The sequence below is a fragment of the Triplophysa dalaica genome, chromosome 1, assembly GCF_015846415.1.
Source record: "Triplophysa dalaica isolate WHDGS20190420 chromosome 1, ASM1584641v1, whole genome shotgun sequence".
NCBI lineage: Eukaryota > Metazoa > Chordata > Actinopteri > Cypriniformes > Nemacheilidae > Triplophysa > Triplophysa dalaica.
In genome coordinates this window covers 25,050,159-25,074,822 of record NC_079542.1, presented here as the reverse complement: position 1 = coordinate 25,074,822, position 24,664 = coordinate 25,050,159, and the positions used below count along the sequence as shown (strand labels likewise).

General features: G+C 40.4%; 4 protein-coding genes across 7 annotated transcripts; all 4 read left to right on the top strand.

The window, feature by feature from the left end:
* Positions 1 to 66: 66 nt before the first annotated feature.
* Positions 67 to 3,106, top strand: rbm4.3 (RNA binding motif protein 4.3). The gene is made up of 4 exons (XM_056759233.1): positions 67 to 222; positions 930 to 1,367; positions 1,472 to 2,106; positions 2,443 to 3,106. The coding sequence occupies exons 1-3, from the start codon at positions 150 to 152 to the stop codon at positions 2,098 to 2,100; spliced, it is 1,140 nt and encodes a 379-aa protein (XP_056615211.1). The 5' UTR covers positions 67 to 149; the 3' UTR covers positions 2,101 to 2,106; positions 2,443 to 3,106.
* Positions 3,107 to 3,254: 148 nt separating this feature from the next.
* Positions 3,255 to 12,755, top strand: rbm4.1 (RNA binding motif protein 4.1). 3 transcript variants are annotated; one of them, XM_056759211.1, is made up of 5 exons: positions 3,255 to 4,384; positions 6,668 to 8,475; positions 9,000 to 9,440; positions 10,940 to 11,797; positions 12,166 to 12,303. In XM_056759211.1, exons 3-4 carry the CDS (start codon positions 9,029 to 9,031, stop codon positions 11,773 to 11,775), a joined length of 1,248 nt encoding a protein of 415 aa, XP_056615189.1. In that variant the 5' UTR covers positions 3,255 to 4,384; positions 6,668 to 8,475; positions 9,000 to 9,028; the 3' UTR covers positions 11,776 to 11,797; positions 12,166 to 12,303. The 3 variants fall into 3 exon arrangements, with proteins under 3 accessions (XP_056615189.1, XP_056615180.1, XP_056615198.1); XM_056759202.1 differs by having other exon boundaries at positions 10,940 to 12,755; XM_056759220.1 differs by lacking the exon at positions 6,668 to 8,475 and having other exon boundaries at positions 10,940 to 12,755.
* LOC130430211 (RNA-binding protein 4.1-like) lies at positions 4,391 to 8,179 on the top strand. Its single transcript, XM_056759240.1, has 2 exons — positions 4,391 to 5,390; positions 5,686 to 8,179. The coding sequence occupies exons 1-2, from the start codon at positions 4,979 to 4,981 to the stop codon at positions 6,411 to 6,413; spliced, it is 1,140 nt and encodes a 379-aa protein (XP_056615218.1). The 5' UTR covers positions 4,391 to 4,978; the 3' UTR covers positions 6,414 to 8,179.
* Positions 12,756 to 14,341: 1,586 nt separating the features above from the next.
* Positions 14,342 to 24,343, top strand: sf1 (splicing factor 1). 2 transcript variants are annotated; one of them, XM_056747878.1, is made up of 12 exons: positions 14,342 to 14,749; positions 14,963 to 15,088; positions 16,968 to 17,043; positions 21,223 to 21,375; positions 21,460 to 21,549; positions 21,627 to 21,810; positions 21,911 to 22,026; positions 22,123 to 22,230; positions 22,332 to 22,518; positions 22,691 to 22,904; positions 23,057 to 23,221; positions 23,356 to 24,343. In XM_056747878.1, the coding sequence occupies exons 1-12, from the start codon at positions 14,485 to 14,487 to the stop codon at positions 23,676 to 23,678; spliced, it is 2,007 nt and encodes a 668-aa protein (XP_056603856.1). In that variant the 5' UTR covers positions 14,342 to 14,484; the 3' UTR covers positions 23,679 to 24,343. The 2 variants fall into 2 exon arrangements, with proteins under 2 accessions (XP_056603856.1, XP_056603864.1); XM_056747886.1 differs by lacking the exons at positions 14,342 to 14,749; positions 16,968 to 17,043 and having other exon boundaries at positions 14,966 to 15,088.
* The last annotated feature ends 321 nt before the right edge of the window (positions 24,344 to 24,664 follow it).

Below are 24,664 nucleotides of genomic sequence, written 5' to 3'. Positions count from 1 at the left end.
GTAAAAGATTTTTCACGAACGGTAGTTGATTGACCGTCTTTTCATCCAATCGGTATCACTGAAGTTTTACGTAAGAAAGCACAAACGTTGCTGGGTTTTACTCTGGTTCTGTGTGGGTTACGTTCTGATGTTGATTGGTTAAACCCGCCATGTGGGTGGAACACAGGAAGTATATTTATCAAAAGACCCATCCTTCTTCCTCATTGTGGCGAGAAGCTGGAGGTAAGTGCGATGTGCTGTTCTTTGACCTTTATAACCATTATGTTTCGAGTATACGTTTGGTCTTGTAATGCTTCAGATATGAGGAAAAAAATATTTCAACGCATGCCTTCGAATAAATTGTTTTGTTAAATTCGTGAAAGTCTCTTAAATCGTGCTCTTCACGACGCAGAGCGCCCGTTTGGCTAGTATGCTAATGCTGTTAGCTTATTCAAACCTAGCTACGGAAACGTGCGGCGACTCGAGTAAAAAAATAACTATGGCTCGTTGTAATAATATTTTTCTTCTTAAGAAGTGTTTTTACATGACATGGGCCTCTCAGAATGTGCCGGAAAATATATATATGCAACAATAAATAACGTTACACGCAAGAGGCCGAAACGTTTTGAGATGACGCATGAAAGTCGTTTTATTGATTCAAAACAAGTGGTTTAAATGTTACTAACAAACAGAATATCGTATATCTGCTAATTTACAAATTAAACTACAAGGACTTTAAAATGGGTGTTTGCACAAGAAACTGGTCTGACTGGATTGGCAATTTTAGAAATCCGACCCGTTTAATGAACACCAAAAATAACTATTCCGCTTTCGATTTCGCATTATGACGAAGTTTCATCTTCTCTCAATCCAGCGCGCACTGCATCGACTATAAACATTTATGGTTTAACCATTAATCGTGATTAACTTATTTGTGGTGGTTTTTGCAGCGTTTCAATCCAGTAACACCTCAAACAACATGGTGAAGATCTTCATTGGAAACCTGCCTCAGCAGACTGAAGTAGAAGAACTGAAGGCCCTATTTACTCAATATGGGGCAGTCACTGAGTGTGCTATTATCAAAAACTTTGCTTTCGTTCACATGGATGATCGCAAAAGTGCAACAAAAGCCATCAAAAACCTTCATTTGTACAAGCTGCATGGAACACCAATCAATGTTGAAGCAAGTAGGGGCAAGAACCAGGGTCCTGTAAAGCTGCACGTGGCTAATGTGGAGAAGGGATCAGATGAGGAGCTCAGTGCGCTGTTCGAAGAGTACGGAACAGTTACTGAATGTGCCATTGTTAAGAACTTTGCATTTGTACACATGAGCAACTCTGATGAGGCAATGGATGCCCTCAGGGGCTTGGACAACTCTGAGTTTAAAGGTTGGGGACAGGCTTTACCTATGCCATAAAATGTTTTGTTGACCTTTTTGTAGTTTTGTGAGCTTATTGCATTTTCTATTTTCTTAAATATTTTGCTCTTGCAGGAAAAAGAATTCACGTGCAGGTTTCGAAGAGTCGACCAAGAGGAGATGAAGATGATAACTATGGTCCCCCAGACAGAGGATATTGGCAGCCCCGCTTCCCCGGTGAACGACATGAGCCCCCTGGTTATCCTAGAGGTCGCTTTGGGTACCCACCTGGCCCCCCTCCTCCACCACCACCACCTCCCCCCAGACGCCCCCCATACCCAGAGCGTGCACCTGGGTCGGATCGTGGTGTGGTCGACTATTATGAGAAATACCGTGCCCGCCCTTACGGTGGAGCCTCTTATGAGGACCGCCGTGCCATCCCCCCTCCCCCACCGCCCCCCGCTGCTGCCATAATGAGAGAGCGACTGGCTGGCAACGGCCTTGACCCATATGAACGACGCCCCCTGCCACCCCCCCCAACCTCATTCTACGGCCGGGATCGCAGTCCTATCAGACGTGCTCCTCCAGCTCCTCCGGCACCCGCAGGAAATGGTTATTCATACGAGCGTTCACGTCTCTCCCCTCTCTCCATGTCTCGTCCCCCGATGTACAGCATGCCTCGAGCCAGAGAGCCCTATACTGACAGGGTGCCACCTCCACCTCCTGCGCGCTACTTATTAAAGCGAATCCCTGTGCTTTTATAACCCAAGGTGAGGATAGGATGCCGTGTCTCGCAACCCCCCAAATAAGCTCTATAGGACCATTTTTAATATTTATAAAGTTTAATGCTGCGCGTAGTGTAAGATGCGCAAGAAGCAATTACGTGAACTTCGTATCAAACATCGTAATCTATATGACTATGGTCTTTTAAACCACTTAAGCTATGCTTCGTATCGAAGTATTTGGATTGTAAATATAAGTGCCTGACTGTGATCTTGTAAATTTAATACTTCGCATATAAAAAAGTTTTCTAACTAGGCTTTTCGATTCAGTAGTTAAAGGTGGTACTGCAGCCGTTTGACTCATGTGGTTTGCTCTCTTTTCAGGTGTAAATTATTCAAGACCGTCGTCGTTGTCTCCAGATGCACGTGACGCGATACGTCTTTGTCTGCCAGAGCGCGTTTCGTTCGCCTGCGCATCATAGTGGGAGAATACTGTTGCTGGCTGCACATTCTATAAAACAAAAACGCTTTTACACGCATAAAATTCGTTCTCATGCTTAAATTGTTAACTTGCTTTTTCCTCCCTGTTTGTTTTTCCTATTGATTATTTTATAGTATTTGATAGGTGAGTGAAGCACTAAACCAGCAAAAGTTACTTTTGTTTAAACGCTTACAACAATTCCACTTTACATGTAACGTTACAATGTATTTACACTGTCTCTTTTTTAATTCTGGACTGATCTATTCGTTTTGTTGACCAACTGTAACAAGCGCTATAGTAAAAAAAACTTTGATTTAAAACAAAGCCCACGATACATTTGTGTGAAGTTCAATTTGTTATTTTAGGCCTTTGTTAAAGCTTGAAATAAGCAGATACGCTCGTGCGGCATGCAATTACGAATATAATATCCGCAGCAATAAAACCTGTTCGGAGACTGGCTTTGTTGAAATTGCCATTTTAATTTTAGAGCCAAGCAATTCAAGAACTGTGTACCTTTTTGTCTCTTTTCTAAAACACTGATTTTAATAAAGACTGGAACTTGGTGCATCATTTTGGTTTTCTTGCCAACATTTTAAACTTGCAGATCAACAAACTAAAGATTTAAACTTAGTATTAGCCGAAGCCGTTTAACATTTGGTTAATCTTTGTTTAGACATGTATCGTTATTCAGATCTGGTACTATTTGCATGACAAAATGAGCGTAATTACTTCGTCTTTGAGGCTGTTATGTAATGGCAGACATCTCGACACTCGTCTGTTTCCAAATCATCCTGTTTGAATTGCCGTTTTGACCTACCAAGTGGATAGACACTCAATATTTCCTTATAGAACAATCTTGGTCCTTTAATTTTGTCCACTTTAAGGTATGAGGAAGCCAGGTAAGTTGATAAGCATCTTAACCATTCAGCATGCACTTGCTTAATGGTTTCGGAGTAAAGCTGTATACCTCTTTCATATACGTTGCTGCAGTATAATGATTCAGGTTGCATGTTGTATAGTTTGTATTTACACCAAGATAGTATAAAGCAAGTTGTGCTGTAACATAGTGTAATGATGAAACTCAGGGTAAGTTGTATGCTAAAGGTGCACACAGTAATACATGTTTTTCTGGCTATTGTGCCAATGAATTTAAAGTCATGGCAAATGCTTTTAGCTAATACAGCTGGATTAATTTTGTGAGTGTTCAGAGAGGGGTGGAATAGTACAGATATGGTACCCTTTTCGTCTGACATACTCAATTAAATTGGACTGCTAGAAGCTTTGCATGATTTCTTTCATTTAAGTGTATATTTGGTAACGTGTTCTGTTCCGTATGGTTTTTGCTTTTAATGGGACATTACTTTGTGCACCTTTATAATTGAATGAGTACCACCCATCTTGTTTGATATTTAAAATAAAGTTTCTTTACATGGCAATTATGACTCTGTTTTCTTATGGGGTACAAAATGCGAGTGTCTTTCTCAGTAACAGTGGCTGGTATTGGTGTACACCGTAGGAGGAAAATGACCTAAAATGGAGGTAGATAAGGAAATGTACGTCTGGCAGTTTCGTTATAATCCCGTAAAGCAAAACGATCTTTATTCAAGACATTTATGTGTTGCATAGGTCTAACCTTACATATTGTTGCTTTGTGACTTAGGGTATAGGAAAAAACTTTGTTAACACAATGCCGCTTCAACAGCTAAATGATAAACCAATTGATACACGACTCCGGACCCAAGCGTTCTCGGACGTCTTCCGCTTGTGGACCGGAAGTGCTACGACGGCGGACTCCATTTTAGCATTCACTGGTATTCGAAGTTTGTGAGACTACGGGGTTTTACGGTAAGGCAAAGCTGTTCCTCCACGACAACTTTTAATTTAACTTTGTACAACCGAGTGCATTTATAACCATGGAATGCGGTGTAAGAGGTAATCCAATGTAAATGAGTATGTCTTGTAATACGTCGGCGTTCAATACGGAAAATGTCACGTTATCGTGTTAACACGTCGTCTACCGAACGCTAATACAACACAAAAATGTATGGTTTGACGCTCACTGGCCCACTTGTTTTAAACCGGTTTACAGACATGAATTATTTAGGTAATGAAAGAGCAAAACATGCAACGGGAAAAATATTATAATATGACGGTGCTGCGAACAGACGGCTAGTCGTGGCCTAGCAAAGATTCGGTTGCGCCATTCAATCCTGTCGCAGAAACTGGGCTTCGTGCTTTTCATCCCGATTTTATACACTTTTAAAACTACGTTTACTTGTACATGGATGAATTTGACATAAAACCAAACACTTGGTACTATACGTTCTGTTGGGGTGTGTTTTTGTTGGCCAACACAGAAGTAATGTTAAGAAACGTGTTTGATATAACTTGCATTTCGAAACTATGCTCCCTCTGTCCAGGAATTAAACGGCAATAAAGATGGTTAAGATCTTTGTTGGCAACCTATCTTCAAGCACGACTACGGAAGATCTGCGCTCGCTTTTTTCCGAATACGGCAAAGTAAAAGAGTGCGACGTCCTGAAAAATTATGGGTTTGTACACATGGAAAGTAAGCAGGAGGCGGAAGAGGCTATTCGCAAACTCCACCATCATGAGTTGAAAGGTCAAGCTATAAATGTGGAGATGAGCAAAGGGAAACCCAGGGGCTCCACGAAGCTGCATGTGAGCAACATCAGCAGCGGCTGCACCAATCAGGAGCTTCGCGAAAAGTTTGAAGAGTATGGTCCTGTAGTTGAGTGTGACATAGTGAAGGACTATGCCTTCGTACACATGGAGCGAATGGAGGATGCCATGGAGGCCATCAGTGGGCTGAATAACACAAACTTCCAAGGTGAACATGACGGGAAATGCGAAAATCGTGGTTGCCCGGGGATACATTTTTAGACCTCCAATGTATATGTTTTTCTAGAATTTCAGTTCTTAACTGTTAAATGAAAAAAAATGGCAATATTAAAACTTTCATTCAGTTTTTTGCATGAGGGGTTAAGTGTGCTTTCTCCATCAGTATTAATAGTAGACATTAAGTGATCAGTATTTAATTGCACTGTGGATTATTCTCTAAAATGCGTGTCGTGAGCGGAAGAAAATTTGACATTGTCTTGCGTGTGTTCTCTTCCTTCCACAAGGCAAGCTGATCAAAGCACAACTATCCACAAGTCGCCTCCGCACAGTGCCGGGCATGGGAGAACAAACTGGCTGTTATGTCTGTGGGGAACAGGGCCACTGGTCCAAAGATTGCAGACGTGGTCAGAATGGTAGCTATGGTGGAAACATGGGGGGATTCCCTGGCAACAGAGGCCCCCCACGAGGTGGGCCAAGCTATGGCATGAGTAGCCCTGGAGGTCCTCCTAGTAGAGGTTACCCAGCAGGGCCACCTCCCCCTCCCCAGCCTATGAGCCGGCGTCCCAGCTATGGGGAGTATGTCGCAGAATCTCGAGATCGGTTCCTCAGCAGGCCACCGAGTACTTATCCAGAGAGGGTGCCCGCGTATGAACGAGAACGCTACGGAAGCATCGATTACTATGAGAAGTATCGGGCTCGGCCGGTTGCCTCTAGTTATTATGAGGAAAAGCCTCTCTCTATCCCCCCTCCTCCCCCTCCCTCTTCTTTCTCAAGGATGCGGTTGGCTCCACCCAGCCTCAATCCCTACGATCGACATCCTATGGTGCCCCCGTCTCCTGCGGCATCAGCGTACTTCTCGCGGGACCGTAGCCCCATCAGACGTGTGGGCGCCGGTGCGGAAGGCTACTTGTACGAGCGCTCGCGACTTTCCCCGGTTTCAAGGAGCTCAGCATCTTACGACGCGCCGCGAGCCAGAGACGGCTACACCGAGCGGGTTCGATACACATACTAAGCCACACACATGCTAAGGTGAGCTAATGCGGGTAGTTAACATTGATAACCGAGATGAGATGTCTGCGTGATCTGTTCTATGCGAAGATATGTGTTCTGACCAAAGCATTTAAGTGAGTGGATCAGAACAATGCAGTAAGCCTCTTCGAGTACAGATATTCGTAAGAACAGCCGCTTTACTCGGGTGAGAAAGTGCAGTTGAAAATTGGCATTAGTCTGTGTAACAGTTTTCAACATATTTGTTGTTCAATTTAGGTGTTTTCAAGAGACATCTTTCCTTCCACCTATATGACTTTGCCTCGATCAAAAATGGCTCAAGATACTGCGCTGGATTTGAAAGACGCAGGATTGAAAAGACACAATGATCAGCTCTGCACATAATTATTTTACCCATGTTACACCAACTACTGTTGAATTGCCCCTTTCCCTTTAAGTCATTTTCAGCCATCTTTGTATTAGTTAAAAAAAATAGTTATTGTGCAAAAATTTTGTTTTGCCTTCAGATGTAAGGTGCAGTATCTGATTGTAAGCATCATTTTTAAGCTTTACAATACTAAGTGAGTTTGTTTTCCATGGTTGTTGTGACACTATTATTTACTTGTTTTTTTTCACCAGCTGTAATTACGTTTAAGATTTGTGAGGACAATCTTGTTGTTTCTTTTGGTGGTGAATTCTACAGCTGCGAAATGCATACTGAAAAATAAATTCAAATCCAACATTCCAACTTATTTCATATCTTCCACAGGCGATTGGTCTTATATGTATGAACTGTTCAGAGCTAAGTTTGCATCTGATCAGAGATGCTTGATAAATTGCTTATGTTTGTGTATAGGGTACATTCAACTGAAGTTATTCTGTGAGGTCTGAGAGTTTTCGTTTTGTGTACATTGAGATTTGGAAGTTTGGCAAAATAAATTTTTCTTTTTTTTAACCCCCGGAGATGTGATTTAATATAGAATGTAAAACTGCCCGCACTGCTGTGGCTTGGCAACATTGTGTACTGCTTTTGGATGCAAACTGATTGTTATTCTGTGTTTGCCAATGACTTTATGGGAGGGTATTTTTCAATTGTAATAGGCACCTTAAAGGGATACATCACCCAAAAATGAAAATTGTGTCATTTACTCACCTTTCAGTTGTTTCAAATCTGTTTATTGTGTTTGCTCTGATGAACACAGAGAAAAAATATTTGGAAGAATGCTAATAACCAGTCAGTTTTGCTCCCCATTGACAACCATAGTAGGAAAATATACAAGGGTAGTCAAATGTCCCCCAGATCTGTTTTCCATCCTTCTTTCTTCAAAATGTCTCTAAAAAACAAATGCATTTAAAAGTATTTTTTCCTTCTATGGAAGTCAATGGGGGGCGAAATCTGTCTGGTTATAAGCATTCTTCCAAATTTCTTTCTCTGTATTCAACAGAAAAAGAAATGTAAACAGATTTGGAACAACTGAAAGGCGAGTAAATGAAACAATTATATTTTATGGGGGACGCATCTCTTTAAAGTATAATGGTTGGAAGTGTGGCGTGTATACGTGAAAATGAAGTGTAAATTCAGATTGGAAAATATTAACCAACTCTCACTCAGGGCTTTATTCACCTTTGAGACTGGTGGTATTTACAAGCGTTTCTTCTTTATGGGTGCCTTGGGAAGCTCTGTGAAAATGTTTATAAATTTGATTTTCTGTAGTTTGTATATTTTCAAAAGAATTCAGGAGGGTGTTTTATGAATTATCTTTTGTAATAAACCAATATTTTGGTGACAAACGTCGTTTTTATTTGAGTCCTCATATACTAGAGAAGTGTTTAAGGGTCAAAACTACACAGTTTTATTTGGTGCATAAGTTCATTATGTTGATGATAAATGTGTTGGCATTATTATAACCTATATGATAACATGCTGATTTCAAATATTCACCACCTAACAGACTTGGCACGAGGCTTTCAATACAAAGAAAATGGGGGTGGGCAGTATAAGTGCCATGCATTTTTATTTTCAACCAGATTTGATTTGACGCAAGAGTGGCGCCATTTCCTCTCGCCGCTGCAAGCACCGTGAAAAGGTACGAATTATCTTACTTCTACGTTAAAAAATTAAAGTCCATAAAAATCAATTAAATAAAATATAATTTTTTTAACGTAGAATGCGATTTATTGTAAACGGTTATGTTTTATTCTGTAATCTTTTACCGTGTCGCCGATTAGCTATCGTTAGCTGTTGTTGAATGGCTATCGTTATACGTCAGCTTACTTTAATACATTGCATGCACTACGAGTGCTTTGCTTCGTGTAAAATTATTACAACTCTTAATTTGATGTGTTGTATAGTATTGCAGATTTAGATGCTCCTGAAGCATGCCACTAATAAATCAGTGCACAGACAACGTGTTTTCTACCCATTGTCTTCCTTTCGATTAACTTACCCTGCATGCACCACACCGTTTTAAAGCGTGCATTTATATAATGGCCTAATATAACAACAGTAGACGTATGTTGTGTGCATATGAATGTCCCGCTTTTGTTCGGTCATCATATACTTGCATCTAACACTGATCAACTCGAATTTATTGTATATTTCCATCCACAGGGCCTTAAAGTTGAAGTTGAATTGTTACGATGGTGAAAATCTTCGTTGGGAACCTCTCGCCGAACACTACAGCGGATGATGTTCGCTCGCTCTTTTCTCAGTATGGTAAGATCTGCGAGTGTGTCATAGTGAAAAACTTTGGCTTTGTGCACATGGATGACAAAGCAGAGGCAGATGAAGCTATCCGAAACCTTCACCATTACGTGCTCAACGGTTTGGCAATGAACGTGGAGCTGAGCAAAGGGAAACACAAGACGTCCACAAAGCTTCACGTGGGGAACATCAGCAGTAACTGCACCAACCAAGAACTCAGGGCCAAGTTTGAAGAGTATGGCCCAGTTGTGGAGTGTGACATAGTCAAAGAATATGCTTTTGTTCACATGGAGCGAGTGGAAGACGCCATGGAGGCCATCAGTGGCTTGGACAACACAGGCTTCCAAGGTGAACGAATGAACTGTAAACCGGTTTTTGACCAGTGTAGACCCCAAATTATGTTATCATGTCATGTTGAACCAAAAAAATGCGCCTCATTATAGGTTGGTAAGTAGAACAATGTGGTAAGTGAGGAGTGAAGGTTTTGCTTTCACTCCAAAGTCTGCTGTTGTTTTGCTATAGACCACTTCGCAAAATATAAGCACTGGTCCAGAATCCCTTATGGTTTCATTTCTTATTGTCATATATATTAAATCTAAGAATTTGATTAAAGGGGTTTTGACACCGCCTTAAATGAATATCATCATTTGTTTTAAATGTACTGCATTGTGTATACAGGATTTAAGGTTCGAAAAGGTTTTCCACGTACCTTGCATGTTTGTATCTCCTCTTTACCCCGCCTCTCTGAAACGCACAGATTTTTTACAAAGCTCATAGCTCTGAAAAGCGAGGTGTGCTATGATTGGCCAATTAACCAGTGCGCAGTGATTGGTAGAATACTGCAGGTGCGTGATGGAAATGTAACACCTCTTACCATATTTTGAACATCATGCTCCAAATCAATTTTACTGACGGGTACACCCACCTTACTTGCGTAAACATTTTGGCAGTCTTATTCAAATCATACCATGAACTAATGTAGATTTGTGGGGGTGTGGTCACACGAGGCATTTCAGGCAGGTCTAAGTGAGCATTAGCTTTTAGATAGAATGCATCTTTTGTGTCTAAAACCTGCACAGGCAACTTATAACACACCAAAGACACAGAAAAACATGTATTCTTGCCATATGACCCCTTTAACTCTTTGATTTGGTTGTTAATGTTCTTCTGGCTGGATTTTTTTCAAATGTTTGGGCAGTGTGAAACAGAAATTACTTCTGGACCAGCATTGTTTACAATTTCTGAAGTGTTCTATATGGAAGTCACTAGAGGGTGCTTATTTAGTTCTTTAATAGAGTAAGTTTTGTGTAAAGTGCTCGCATCATTTTAATCTAACAATTGTAATCTTGAAGTGGAACAGTTTTGTGCATTTTTTCCATTGTTCGTAAAATGTTTCAAGTGTAAGCTTATTTCTTTTGAAAACCAGGCAATGTTATAGCAACACTTAAAGGCAACATGAAATCTTAATTGATTGTACATTTTTGAATGCACGTTTATTTAGTGCAAGATTTATCTGTGCCTTTATTCCAAAGTTTGATGTCACACATACTTCCTTTTAATTATCAAGTCAATGTCTCGCCCTACCTATGTTTTATTAAATTCGAAGTAATTTTTTTAGAAGTACATCAGGTTATGAAAGCAAAATGTCTTGAAAACTTTGTTTTACGTTGATTTTAAAACCCAATTGTTGAAATTTTGCGTAGCGTAAGTTTGGCCGTGTTAATGTTGATAGTTTTGTGAACGTTTACCATGAAATCTGAATTTATGAACGTTTGCTCCGTTTTTTATAAAACAAAGTAGTTAAATAGAAACATCATGGCAATTTTTACGTCTTTCTTTTCCTTAAGGCAAACTGATGAGCGTGAAGCTTTCGACTAGCCGCCTGCGTACCGCGCCGGGAATGGGAGAGAGAACGGGTTGTTATCGGTGCGGGCAGGAAGGCCACTGGTCCAAAGAATGCCCAATGGACCAGAACGGCTCCTACCGAGAGGGCTCAGGCTCGGGAGGATATGCACCCCACCGGTTTGGTGAGGGTGGCGATCGTGGCGGCCGGGGTTTTCATCGTGGCTTCAGTGGCGAGCAAAGCTACAGTGGCAGCTTTGTACCTTCACATGGCTTCACCAGGGGAGCAGGGTATGGTGTCCCTGGGTATGGAAGGGGCGCGGGTTTTGAGAGCGCAATGAATTACGGTTTGCCAGCGGGTTATGGCATTGGCGCGGATAATAGCATGGCCCCGGCGTACGGCACCGAAGCGGCGTATGGGAGCAGTGGCATGGGCTACGGTGGTGCGTTGCCTGCGTACTCAATACGGCGACCGCCCTTTGAGGAAAGAGATCCGTATGGGGTGGTGGACTTCTACGAGAAGTATCGGGCACGTCCGTACGGAATCGGTTATTTCGAAGATAGACACGCGGTTCCACCTCCTGTCCCTCCTCCCCCGTCTTCCTCTGCGATCGCGAGACCCACTTCTAACCTCGACCCATACGAGAGGCGTCCCCTTCCCCCTCCTTCAACTCCCACCTCTTCATACTATGTCCGCGACCGAAGCCCAATCCGGCGAGTTCCCCTAGAGGTGGAGGGATACGGGTACGAGCGAACGCACATCTCCCCTTCGCATCCCAGCAGTTCTGTGTACGACGTACCGCGGGATCCATATGCCGAGCAGGCTCACTATGCTTACTAACCTATAACCTGTACAGATTCAGGTGAGATCATTTTAGGATTACAAAAGGTGAGAACAAATTTTGATTACATTTAGAGCAGTTGAGGGAATTTGCAGTGAGAGTACTTTCATTCAGTCTATTGTGTCATCATGGACTTGACATTACATTCTTTCTCAGTGTGATCCTCAGTGGATATTTATGTTTCAGGTCCTATTTGTCAAAAACAGTAGGAGATAAATGCTAAAGATATGTTGACTTAAGTTTTTGATTGGTTAAATGAAACCACTTTCTATTACCTATAAAAGGTTTCTATACAATTCACATTGGCAGTTTGGTGTTATGAATACATAAGTCCACAGAATTGATATGTAACTTATTGACAATTTAATAATAGATTTTTATGTTTGCAGGTGTTTCTTGGTTGCTCACCTATTATTTTAGAAGAATGATACATTCAATCTTGGCTGGATCATGGACAGTACAGACGGCCCACTTCTTCACTGAACTACTTTCGTTATCTTGGCTTATGTGATGTAGCCCTGTGATTTTTAGTACAAATACCTGTAAATATTTTTTTCATTATTATTGGTTAAAAAGGGTTAAAATAAATATTTTCTTTTGTTTTGTAGAAAACATTGCCTGCAGTTGTTTTGAACAGTGTTGTCACTGACACCTTTTTTTCTTATTAATTTTTAACTTAAATTCAACTTCTCTCCTAAGGAGACAAGGCCTTAAGCCCTCAACAACTTGGAATTTCATATTACACAAATATTTTATTTGGTGGATGACACTCCATCTATTTAATTTTTAGAATCTCATGTGGTCTTCTCTAAATATTTACCACCTCGATACATCATGATGCATTTTAATAAACCAGTCATTCTGTAACTTTGAAATGTTTTGTGAAAAGATGATTTTGCAGATTTTCTGTAATTTTCTAGTTGTGCAAATGAGTGAATATAAAATCTGCTCATTCTGTAATAAAACAATTTTTTTTAAACTGTTTCCTTCGAAGTGAATATTATACTGTATATTGTTGAATAATTTGCAGATCAGATGTTTAAGTTATTTACACTACATTATCATAGAGAAGTTCCAAATTCCAAATTTTATTTTAAAATCTGTATTTCTAGATCTGGTCATTCCAGTCTGTTGTCTGTAGAATTTCAACTAAATCAAACCCTCAGGAGTGATACTCATCCAACAGAAATGTGAAAGACTGACAGCACAACATGCCACATGAAAACTGAAAAATATATTTGAATATAAATGTACAAATATTACTGTTGTATTGCTAAAAAGTGAAAATGACTTTTCATATGAAAGTTTTCATTTTATTATTTGAGGTCTAAAAAGTATCTTTTCTGTTATTTTGACCTGTTTCTCCAGTTTTCATTTTCTGCAAAGAAATGCAAATAGAACCAATATTTTATTTGAATTATTTATTTAATATATTGTTGACAAAATAACTGAAATGATCTCGTAATTTTTTTATGCGGCTGTACATATCAGTTTCAGTATACACTCACCTAAAGGATTATTAGGAACAACATACTAATACTGTGTTTGAGCCCCTTTCGCCTTCAGAACTGCCTTAATTATACGTGGCAATGATTCAACAAGGTGCTGAAAGCATTCTGTAGAAATGTTGGCCCATATTGATAGGATAGCATCTTGCAGTTGATGGAGATTTGTGGGATGCACGAAGCTCCCGTTCCACCACATCCCAAAGATGCTCTATTTGGTTGAGCTCTGGTGACTGTGGGGGCCATTTTAGTACAGTGAACTCATTCTCATGTTCAAGAAACCAATTTGAAATGATTCGAGCTTTGTGACAAGTTGCATTATCCTGCTGGAAGTAGCCATCAGAGGATGGGTACATGGTGGTCATAAAGGGATGGACATTGCTGAGGTAGACCGTGGCATTTAAACGATACCCAATTGGCACTAAGGGGCCTAAAGTGTGCCAAGAAAACATCCCCCACACCATTAAACCACCACCATTATTGCATTAATGAGAAATTAAACAGGTGCTCCTAATAATCCTTTAGGTGGGTGTATATCATTACAAATTGAAATCGTTTTACTTTATTTAGTGAAGAAGTCATCCAGATACTTAAATTGTTTTACAAAGACCATAAACATTGGTTTGTTGTTGGAAAACGTTTATGCATATAAATTAGCAAAGAATAATATTGTTATAGTAGAATCAGATTCATAGTATTTTAAAATAATGGATGTAATGTAATAGTAATGGATAGTCATTGCTGGAGTTTACTCACATTAATAAAAGTATTTCATATTTTCCAAAAGTGTTCTGTGTAGTGGCACGACCAAAATAGATGACAAACAGTTTCTGCGCACAAGGAGCCTTTATCCCAGTCGGTGTTTAACAGACAACTTCTCTTTCTTGGAGGATTGCCTGGCTTGCTGAGTGAGCAACGAAGCAACCAATAAGAGGTGAGAAGAATTTCCTTGGCGGAAACATTTTAATCCCCAAATGATCCAATGACAACAGCCTCACTTAGATTGACAGTAGAGTTAGCCAATCACACACTTGCAAAGTGACGTCAAATCACCTTTGTCGAACTAAGCGGGCGCCATCTTAACTATCTGATGACAGAAGATTGCATGCTTAGGCGACAAACGTTCACTTTCATTCATCTTAAAAGACTACAGACGCTTTATTCATAGGCCTTTAACGATTGTGAAGCTTCTGACGCCCAGAAATGGCAACGGGAGCCAACGCAACCCCTCTGGGGAAGCTACACCCGAGTATCGGCGCTAAGCGAGGCTTCGAATCTGGGCCCGGTGCGGGCATAATGGCTCCTCCCGTGCCTGCAGTATCTTTCCCTCTGCAGAACTTTCAGCCACCTCAGTTATCGAACCCAGCCTTTCCCCCGTTCCCCGAGTTTCCAGAGTTCGCCGGAGCCGTGAGTTCTGCGCTCTCAAATCCAATCGGAGTAGGGATGCAGTCCCAGGCTGGAGTTGTAGGTAAAGAACATGGATGGGGCCTAAGTGTAACGTTAGTCGTAGGACCAAAGGCCTTGTGTTTTGTGTAACTTCGTGTAATTATTTAGTTTTCCGCGTGCAAGTACAAGTTTAAAACGTTAGAGTGACGTTAAATATGTAAAGGTTGAACTGTTTCGTACTAACGTTATGTCAACCGAACACAAAATGTGATAGCATGTAACCCATCCCCGATAGATTTCGGGAAGAAGCGGAAAAAGAGCCGTTGGAGCAGCGAGACCCCCGACCAGAAGACCGTAATCCCTGGAATGCCTACCGTCATCCCTCCTGGGCTGACTCGCGACCAAGAGCGAGCCTATATAGGTGAATATCTATATTTATTCTCATACTGTTAAGTTGTTTTGTTATGAAGTTGTAGAAAACAGCTTTTTAGGGGGATAATATCCTGCACCCAAACCACTGGCCTTTTGTCTTTGAGACCACAAACCTGTTTTTCCTCACAGTCTGCACATCACAGCAGGATGTAATTGCTGAATTTCAGTAGTTTGATCTAGTCGAGACCATTTAAATGGACTCTCGGTGACATCAACTCTAGTTTTGGGCATGAACTACTGAAAAGTGATTGTACTATATCTTGAGATGGAGTTGCTGAGTGTGCCTAAAGGGTAACATTTCAGACGTTTGCTAAACATTGTATTAGACCGAGAAGAATGAACCGCACTGTGCATTGTTGCCATCTCTGTATGTTTGTAGTAACCATATAGAGATTGTTTCCATATGGAGATCGTCATTCCATCGAAATTCAGCATTTTGCCTGAATTCACTTAATGTACTAACTCAATAGATGTGCAATGTGAGGACTCCAAAGGTGTTAGTGGCACTGTCAATGTTTGCATTTCATTTGGTGTCCATAAGCAAAAAGCCACAGTGTTTTTATGATGTTGCTGCATGCTGTGAACTGTCTCCAGCTGCAGGACTTCATCAATGCACGTGTTCACAGTGCAAATTATGCCTTACGTAAAATCTGATCGCAAAGCCTTGCAGGATCTACATTGAAATGCGACAGTCATCTACATCCCTGGTGTCTGAAAGCATTATGTAGTAAATTGCTTCATTGCTGTCAGGCATTTGTTTTGCGACAGCATGTGGGGTAGTGTGTTTAAAGCTAATATGACTAAAAGTCTATATCAACTTCACCTATATTAAGTTTCTATTACATGTCCCCTACCTTCAATCAACCTTCAACATTTAGACATGAATTTAGGGGTCGAAATTCTTTTCAGCATGCCATAGAGAAATGCATGTGTACACCCATTAAATGCTTCATGAGTGATGCGAAACCTTGGTTGATAACTGGTCGCACTTTAGGGCTGACTTGGTTGGTGTGGCTTGAAGCCAAAGTAAATGACGTTTCATGACTCGTTGCATGAAAACTATAATAATTGGGCCATTTTAAACTTTTGGATTATAGTACTGTAAATTTTTAGGTGAATGTTACCTGACAATAACTCATTCTTTTTTACGTGTGTTAAAAGTTTATTATGGGTGCTCATACACAGTATGTAAATGTTTGTTTTTGTTGGCCTATTTAAATGACTTAACACCTTATTGCCTGGCTCATTAACAAGACAAAGAAAATTGTAAAATAGTGTAATAATTATTTTAGATAAAGAGTGTAATTCACCTTTACCACCCAAATTGTCAAAAATTACACTGGTGTTATGCTCTGAATAGCTCTTGCTGAAGCAACTCAGATTTAGCCAATGTAAGTTTTTTTTTTATCTCCCAACAGGCCTTCCTGTTTTGCAACGTTTTTATGTTATGTCGTTTTCAAACTCCATATTTGCATAAAATTGTCATGCAATAGTTTCCTTTCTCATGTAGGTGGCAAAAATGGAAAGCCTGTTGCAATGATCCTTTTTCTGTGAAATGGTGATTTACTAAAATCCTTCTAGGATTCTAAATTTGATTTATTTGGGAATATCTGGATGGGCTCATAAATTCATATTTCAGTTAATCTTTTCTAGAACCGAGAGGGGTTTCAGTAAATCCAAACATTTCAAAGGATCAAATGTCTTAAGTTGACCTTGATTCTTAGTGGCCTGACAATTACCATGGTAATTGTTTTTCCTTGTGTAACCTTAGTCAGGTTAATTTTACAGTGTACTGTTTGTGATTTTTAGCTGTTAACCACATTTCTCTCCATCCTTGTTTTTTTCTTTCCTAACCTGATTTCTTCCAGTCCAACTGCAGATTGAAGACCTGACACGTAAACTGCGTACAGGAGACCTGGGAATCCCTGTTAACCCTGAGGAAAGGTCGGAATAACGATTTAAACCCACCAACAGTAACATTTTCTTTACCTTTCCAATGCGTAATTTGAGGCCGGCTTGTGAAACAAGTAGCCTTACAAGTAATTGTCTAAGAAAGGGGTAAGTCTTAATACCTTACTCCTAAATAACTTTGTATCTTTGCATCTCTGTAGCAAAATTCATTCCAAATGGCATTTTTGACTACAATATAATTGGTTTTAATACTTATTTGTAAGAAAAAAAAACTTGTTAGGACTTTGTTTGGTTCTGGATTATGTATAGAGAAGCAAAGATATGAGCACAGCTATTTAAGGTCATTCAACATCAGACTTACCTTGGGTAGTGTAACCAGGAATCTGGTATTAGCAAATGTTACATACTCTTAAATAAGCTTTCAAGGCATGTTCCCACAGAATGCAAGTATTCAGTATGAGAGAACTGAAGTACTGTACGCAATGACTGCAAATAGTTGCATACCAACAAACAGAACACTAAAGCAAACAAGCAAGTTAAGCAGCATTATGATGGAGCCGCTTGTATTTGCACATGGTTAAACAATTACTTGTTTAAAACTGAGATGCTGTCATTGTAAATTATTAGAAGACTTTAGACAAAGTATTCTTGCTCTAGCACTTATTCATGCGCTCACGAAAAACCCTAAGCTTGGCTTGTCATTATGCTTATCTTGAGTCTCTTTATGTGTGAGCTGGATGACAATGGAGATGTTCATTGTGCCATCTATCTACTGTGTACAATTGAAATTCGCTCAAGCCCAATAAATAATGGTTTCGCATGCGGTGTGAGCATAGCCTTTTGGATAATTTGTCTTGGGGACCCAGTCTTTGGCTGTTTAAGAGGCTTTGATTATGTTTTTTTAACAATGGATGTTCATGTTTCTAATTTATAAAAACGCCCTATATTTCACCTATTTCAAGTCTATTGTTCATCGCTGTCTAGGGTTGGGTTTCGAGAACCGGTTCCATTTTAGAACCGGTTCCAAATTTCAAAGAACCGTGGATGAGACGCAAGCTTTTCAGTTCTGTTTATCGATTCTTGACTTCGCTCGCGAACGGCAGTGAGCATTTTACATTTGTATTTGTTTACATTTGTAGGACGTTATCTCATTACGCACATGCCCAGTTCATTACCTTCAGCACTTTGATCGCAGCAAGCGTTCAAAAGTTTGGTTGAACATTATGAAAAAAGATGATAGCATTGCCACTTGCAATACCTGTGGTAAAGATATTTATTGAACGTGAGGAAGTACCTCTTATATGATGAAACACATCTTGAATCTGATGCACTGTGTTAAGTATATTTTTAAAATAGTGATAACAATTAAATGCATTCGGGAAGGTACAGGCGACCATGTTCTGGTTTATTTTAAACAATATTATTTTTGAATGATTAATAAAATCACTTTTTAAAAATGTGTTAATTCAATATTTTATTAACAAATAATTGTTTATAGATAATGGACGATCTAGCAACTGCATGTTATACTTAAATAATTTGGGTTTGTAATTGCTTCGGATTATTCCTTAACGCTTCCCCGGCAGCCTTTAAAAAAAAAAAGTTGCCAGCCTACCCCAGTGGTTTTTGACATTTTCACCAAACTTTAATGGTTCACAGTACATTTTCCGTAAAGAATAAATGGACAAACAATATGTCCATTAAAGAACAGAGTCTCTGCTTTTAAACAAAAGAAACCGTATTCTATCTTCATTTGCTCTTTTTTTATCACTCCTTGGATGTTGGCAGGTTTCTTAAAAAATGCATCACTTTGATTAAACAGCTGAGATAATTAACATTTTGTCAAAGATTCCGTTCGGATTACACTCAGAACAATCATTAAGAAAGAGAATCGATAAGAACGGGATTCGATAAGCAGAATCAGAACCAGGAATTGCTGAATTTAAAACGATACCCAACCCTATCGCTGTCCCACTTCTAACAAAACGACTGGATTTCTTCCGGTCTATATAAAGTCCCTCCTTCCGAAACGCTTTGATTGGTGAAGTAGACCAGGTCTTTTGTGATTGACTTCTGCTTCTCAGGCTGTTATGATTGGTCGGTGCCCCTCACGTGTATTCATAAACATTTTGGCTATCAGCAATAAACCGTAACAATGACGCCAACTGAACTTTATCAGTTAAAAGCATCCAGATCGATCTTGGTGTAACGGAGGTCTATTAGTGCACGAGCAACGTGCACGCATGCACGCTCATTCACAATTAGCATAATCCCCGCTCTATGCATTAACGCTACGCAAATTACGTATCTAGAAAGGCTGGAATCCTCTGTACTTTGAACACATTCTACTGAATAAATGCATAAGATTCTAATAGGCTATATGATTACAAAAAATGAATTAAATCACCTTAGCAATTTGACCCAGCTAAAATAATAATACCTGGTGTTCTTCTGAAAACGACGAGCTGGTGGTGCTTGAGAACGCTTTGGGGGCATTGTGCGTTATTACGGGGGGGCATTGTGCGTTATTACGGAGATGCATTGGTTGCTCTGATTTGAGATTGGACGGCTGTGTTAAAAAGGACATTGACAAGCTCTGCGTCTTACTCAGTTAAAAAGTAAAAAATGATTAAAGACGGGGCAAAATTACTTGAGAAGCATCATTACGATACATAGTATTTCGCCGGTTTGTTTAAAAGCATACAGAACGTCTTGTGCGGTTTTACATATTATTTACTAGTGCTATGGAGCGGGTGTACATTTCTTTCGTACCAACCACCATTTTGAAAATACGAACATTTTCACGAATCCGAAAATTTACGTCAAAACTACTTTACAAACAGTTTACCCAAAAAATGTTCTGCCCGTGTTTCATGAATGAGGCCCATGTCTTTTAAATTTACTGTTAAAATGAGCAACATTAGTCGAATATCATACCGTTGATAGTCTTTAAATATAATGTTTCTTGCTAGATGTAAATTTTCAACTGTTCTTATAGGTATTCTTAATGTATTCAAGCATTTGAATCATTTCAATAACATTATTAAGTCATGTGTAGTTGTTAAATTGTATTTTGTATAAAAGTATAGGTACTATAGTCTGAGATGCTATTTTAATTTGTTGGGCATTTTAAAGGTATTTTTTTTAATCCCCTTGCTAACCTCCAAAATGCATTGTGGGCGCAAACACTCCCAGATCCCTAATCCTCAGATCTGCATTGTTGGTTGATTGGATGGTCAATAATGATTTTCCATAATGGGGCTACCACCATTTTTGTCCAGGAATTTCCACAGTATTCCAGATATCCACACTGGAAGACTGCTCGGAGGAGACTCCTCTGACACATTTCTTTCTGATATAACCTTAACATTGATTACCTTGGCCACTCATAGACTTCATAGACATTTAACATCAGGAAATGTCGTGTTTATGACATGAGTGTCTTAGTAGCCACAGCCGTAGGTTCCTCAACAGAATCTTTATTCAAAGTTTTTACAGCGCCAACTCTAAAAAGGTTCTTCTTAAAGGTCTATCCAGGATTTAGGAACGATCGCTCATCAACTCCCAGCTTGCAAAAGCCTCCCAAAGCTGTGGGGATTTCAGGTTGTCTACGCTGGAGGTATCAAACCAAAAGAAAACCAGCAGAAAGTTCTTCCCTCTTTTACCCCCCACTTTCTCTTCGATTAACCTGTCACACTTGTGTGGCTCTCTTGTTTGAGAGCTGGTGAAAGTTAACAATTATAGATTTATCTCTCTAACCCAAATTCCCCACGTAACTTTTTTTTCAAGCACAGAGCCTCATTGTGCTGTCTAACAGGTTTTCAGCACCATCTGAGGGAAAGGTAACTGTTGGATGAAGATTTAGATCGGTGTTTAAGAACAGACACTCTACAAGTGTGTTGGTTGCCCCATTTGTCTTGATTTTCGTTTACTATTAGTCATGGATAGTGTGAACACTATTTTACAACATATAAAAAAAATTGACAAGTTTTCCCCCCTTTCTGAGCTCCTTACGTCTGGGCTAATGACTAGTGGACTTCTTTTTGTCTCCGGGGCATCCCATGCACTTTTAAAAATGACCACAGGTTAGAAGTCAAATTATATGAAGAGTAGGAAAGCATGTTAATGTTTAACACCTTGCCACGGCTGTCAAGGTTGCTTTTAGGTTTTGACCGTTTGTTCCTCTCTCTTTTCTTCCCTCCCTTTTCACAGGTCTCCATCTCCAGAGCCCATCTACAACAGTGAGGGAAAGAGGCTAAACACACGAGAATACCGCACACGCAAGAAACTGGAGGAAGAGAGGCATTCTCTTATTACCGAGATGGTGGCACTCAACCCTGAATTCAAACCACCTGCTGACTACAAGTATGACTTCAAAATAGTTTTATTCCTGTTTTTACCTTCTTTCTGCTCTTGTATTAATGATTGTTTTGTGTTTTCCTTTTTCAGACCCCCAGCTACACGGGTTAGTGATAAGGTAATGATTCCTCAGGATGAATATCCAGAAATCAACTTTGTTGGACTTCTGATTGGGCCACGGTAAGATTTTTTTTATTAACAAGATTTTTCTTTAGATCCTTTGGTTGCAACATTATAACTGGATTGCTGGATTTCAGTGGCAACACCCTGAAGAACATTGAAAAGGAGTGCTGTGCTAAGATCATGATTCGTGGAAAAGGCTCTGTGAAGGAAGGTAAGGTGGGCCGTAAGGATGGACAGATGCTCCCAGGGGAAGATGAACCTCTTCATGCACTAGTCACTGCAAACACAATGGAGAACGTTAAAAAGGCTGTAGAGCAGGTGAGACTCTTTTAGACATGCTCATGTCCAAAGTCAAAACATATTTGACTTAATATTGTCACAGTGTGACTCATTGTCTGCTTTCTGTGTCTGTCCACAGATCCGTAACATCCTCAAGCAGGGCATCGAGACCCCCGAGGATCAGAATGACCTAAGAAAAATGCAGCTGAGGGAATTGGCAAGGCTCAACGGTACTCTTCGAGAGGATGACAACAGGTGAGTCTATGCTTTATCTTTGGACCCTCCTTTCAAAGTGGCATGGAATAGATGATGTGGATGTGTTCGAAACTCACGTCCCTCTGTCTGCTTTAGAATCTTGCGTCCGTGGCAGAACACAGAGCCTCGCAGCATCACAAACACAACTCTCTGCACGAAGTGTGGTGGAGCTGGTCACATCGCTTCAGACTGCAAGTTTACCAGGTAATCCCATCCACTCTCAATCTGCTTTTAACATTGTCATATAATAAAATCACTCTAAATACATCAGAAATAGGGAATCATTTTTTACCTCATCTTTTCAGTTCTTTTGGTCCGCGGCCTGGTGAACCGCCCCAATCTGCTCAGGATAAGGCACGCATGGATAAAGAGTACCTGTCCCTCATGGCAGAGCTAGGAGAGGCTCCAGTTCCTGCCTCCGGTGGGGGTCACAGCAACTCTTCCCTCAGTGGACCTCGTCCAACAGGACTCGGCAACAACCAGTCACCCCAGGCATGACCAAAAATCCATTATAATATGGAATTGCTTCTCAAAGAGATATCTTACCATAGTTTTTTCTCGCAGTTAATTTGATTTGCATTTTTCTGCAATGATTGAATTTTTTTCATCTCGTCACTATGTATTGGGGGCATTTTAAAAGATCTCTCTTAAACATGCATTTCAGAATCGGCCACCTTGGATGAATTCAGGCCCAACAGATAACAGGAACTACCATAGCATGCATGGGGGTCCCGGTGGCCCTCATAACTTTCCACCACCAATGCCGAACATGGGTGGCCCTCCAATGCCGCCAAATCCCAATGGAATGCATCCACCCTGGATGCAGCCGCCCCCTCCTCCGATGAGCCAAGGCCCAGCACCGCCTGGACACCCCATGGGTGAGTGTAACTTTGTGTTGTCATGTAATTTGTGTTAGCTTCAGCTTTTTGCAGATCTTTGTTTGAAAATATTCAAAGGTCAAGGCTAACGTCTCATTTACTTATGTATTGAGTAAATACTAAAGTGGCTTTTCTATTATCTGGGTGTGTAGGTATGATGCCCCCACCCATGGGTATGATGCCCCCTCCTCCTCCACCTCCAAACAACCAACCACCACCTCCACCTTCAGGACCTCTGCCACCATGGCAACAGCAAGCACCACCCCCACCACCCACCAGCAGCATGGCAACAAGTGCTCCAATGCCTTGGCAACAGAGTAAGTTGTATGGCTATACACAAAAATACATTTTTGTGTTATATACATTATAAAGTTTGTTAAACTGTCCACCAATTTCTTGTCAATTAGTGGTAGTGCAACAGTGATGTCACATTGGGTTTCTTCTCTTACAGATACAACCACCACATCCACCCCTGCCACTGGAAACCTGCCACCCTGGCAACAGCCTCAGCAGACAGCTGCCTCAGCAGCTCAGCCCCCTCCACCTATGGGCACCCCTTCTATGGTGCCTCCTCCTCCTGGGGTCCAACCTCCACTTCCACCTGGTGCCCCACCTCCTCCACCACCCCCTCCTCCTGGCTCAGCAGGCATGATGTACGCACCTCCTCCCCCACCCCCACCCATGGACCCTAACTTTGTTACCATGATGGGAATTCCTGGAATGCCACCTTACGGGATGCCCCCAGCACCTCCACCACCTCCGCCCCAAAGTTAAAGGCTCTGTGTAGTGTTTAAGGCCCTGTGATCATGCATCAGTGCTATACATGTACACATTCACTGCAGGACTATACTTAGATCTGTTCATTTAACAGCTTGATGTGTTTAGTTACTAAAGGGTTTTTTTCCCTGCTTGATTTTTTGCTCCTTTCCCAGTTTGGACAATAGACATTGAGCCAGAGAGTATGAGATATGGCGCGGTTAGAATTTGTAAATTCATTTCAATTGTTGATGATTTTTAACTGTAGTCTTTGATCTGTTTGGTAGAATATTTGTTCATGCTGTTAAAATGTTGATGTGCAGGGAATGTGTGTATTGATTTTCTTTGTTTCAGCCAGCCTGCCTTTTTACTTTCTTTTGGTCCCTCTCCATTAAGTGAAGTTTTGCATTAGCGACATTCCAACAGATAGACACATTCGTTTAAATACTTGTAACCAAAATTCTTAATCGCATTCATTGCTGCAAAGTTTAAAAGAGACGTTTGTCATTAAGACATTAAATAGATGAATAGCCTTTTGCGCTTATGTCATATCACCCCATCTGTTTTTATTTAACAAATGTAAGTTTGCTTTCCGTTGCCTTCCACCAAATGTATTTCAATATTTTTGTAATGAAGCGTTCAACTAAATAAAAGTTGGCATGGCGTCAGAATGTGCTGAATGAGCTTTTCTGTATTTAGTTATGTTGCTACTAATCTTTTTCTAGTTCTGATGTGCTGGCACCGTATTACAGTTGACACATATGAGATACAAGAAAGCTGCTAACAGTTCACTTGTTAGTGGATCATTTCGTCCTATTTTATTTAAATCTCGATTTTTTTTTTTTCATAAAAGGGTGTGACTGTTACTAGAATCGACAGGTTTTTATGATCGTAAGATATGTGATAATGGTACACTCAAACCTTTCAAGACAATTCACTCGCACCTCTGGGTTTTGTTGTTTTGATAACTTTGTGCTGCTATAATAACACTACACAATTGTTCT

Excerpts from the sequence above, each read along its gene's own strand:
- rbm4.3 (XM_056759233.1), top strand. The coding sequence starts at position 150 with ATGTGGGTGGAACACAGGAAGTATATTTATCAAAAGACCCATCCTTCT. Across the intron at positions 223-929 it reads ATTGTGGCGAGAAGCTGGAG|CGTTTCAATCCAGTAACACC; the intron begins GTAAGTGCGATG and ends TGGTTTTTGCAG. Across the intron at positions 1,368-1,471 it reads GGACAACTCTGAGTTTAAAG|GAAAAAGAATTCACGTGCAG; the intron begins GTTGGGGACAGG and ends TTGCTCTTGCAG.
- LOC130430211 (XM_056759240.1), top strand. The coding sequence starts at position 4,979 with ATGGTTAAGATCTTTGTTGGCAACCTATCTTCAAGCACGACTACGGAA. Across the intron at positions 5,391-5,685 it reads GAATAACACAAACTTCCAAG|GCAAGCTGATCAAAGCACAA; the intron begins GTGAACATGACG and ends TCCTTCCACAAG.
- rbm4.1 (XM_056759220.1), top strand. The coding sequence starts at position 9,029 with ATGGTGAAAATCTTCGTTGGGAACCTCTCGCCGAACACTACAGCGGAT. Across the intron at positions 9,441-10,939 it reads GGACAACACAGGCTTCCAAG|GCAAACTGATGAGCGTGAAG; the intron begins GTGAACGAATGA and ends CTTTTCCTTAAG.
- sf1 (XM_056747878.1), top strand. The coding sequence starts at position 14,485 with ATGGCAACGGGAGCCAACGCAACCCCTCTGGGGAAGCTACACCCGAGT. Across the intron at positions 21,550-21,626 it reads GGACTTCTGATTGGGCCACG|TGGCAACACCCTGAAGAACA; the intron begins GTAAGATTTTTT and ends GCTGGATTTCAG. Across the intron at positions 22,231-22,331 it reads TCAGACTGCAAGTTTACCAG|TTCTTTTGGTCCGCGGCCTG; the intron begins GTAATCCCATCC and ends TCATCTTTTCAG.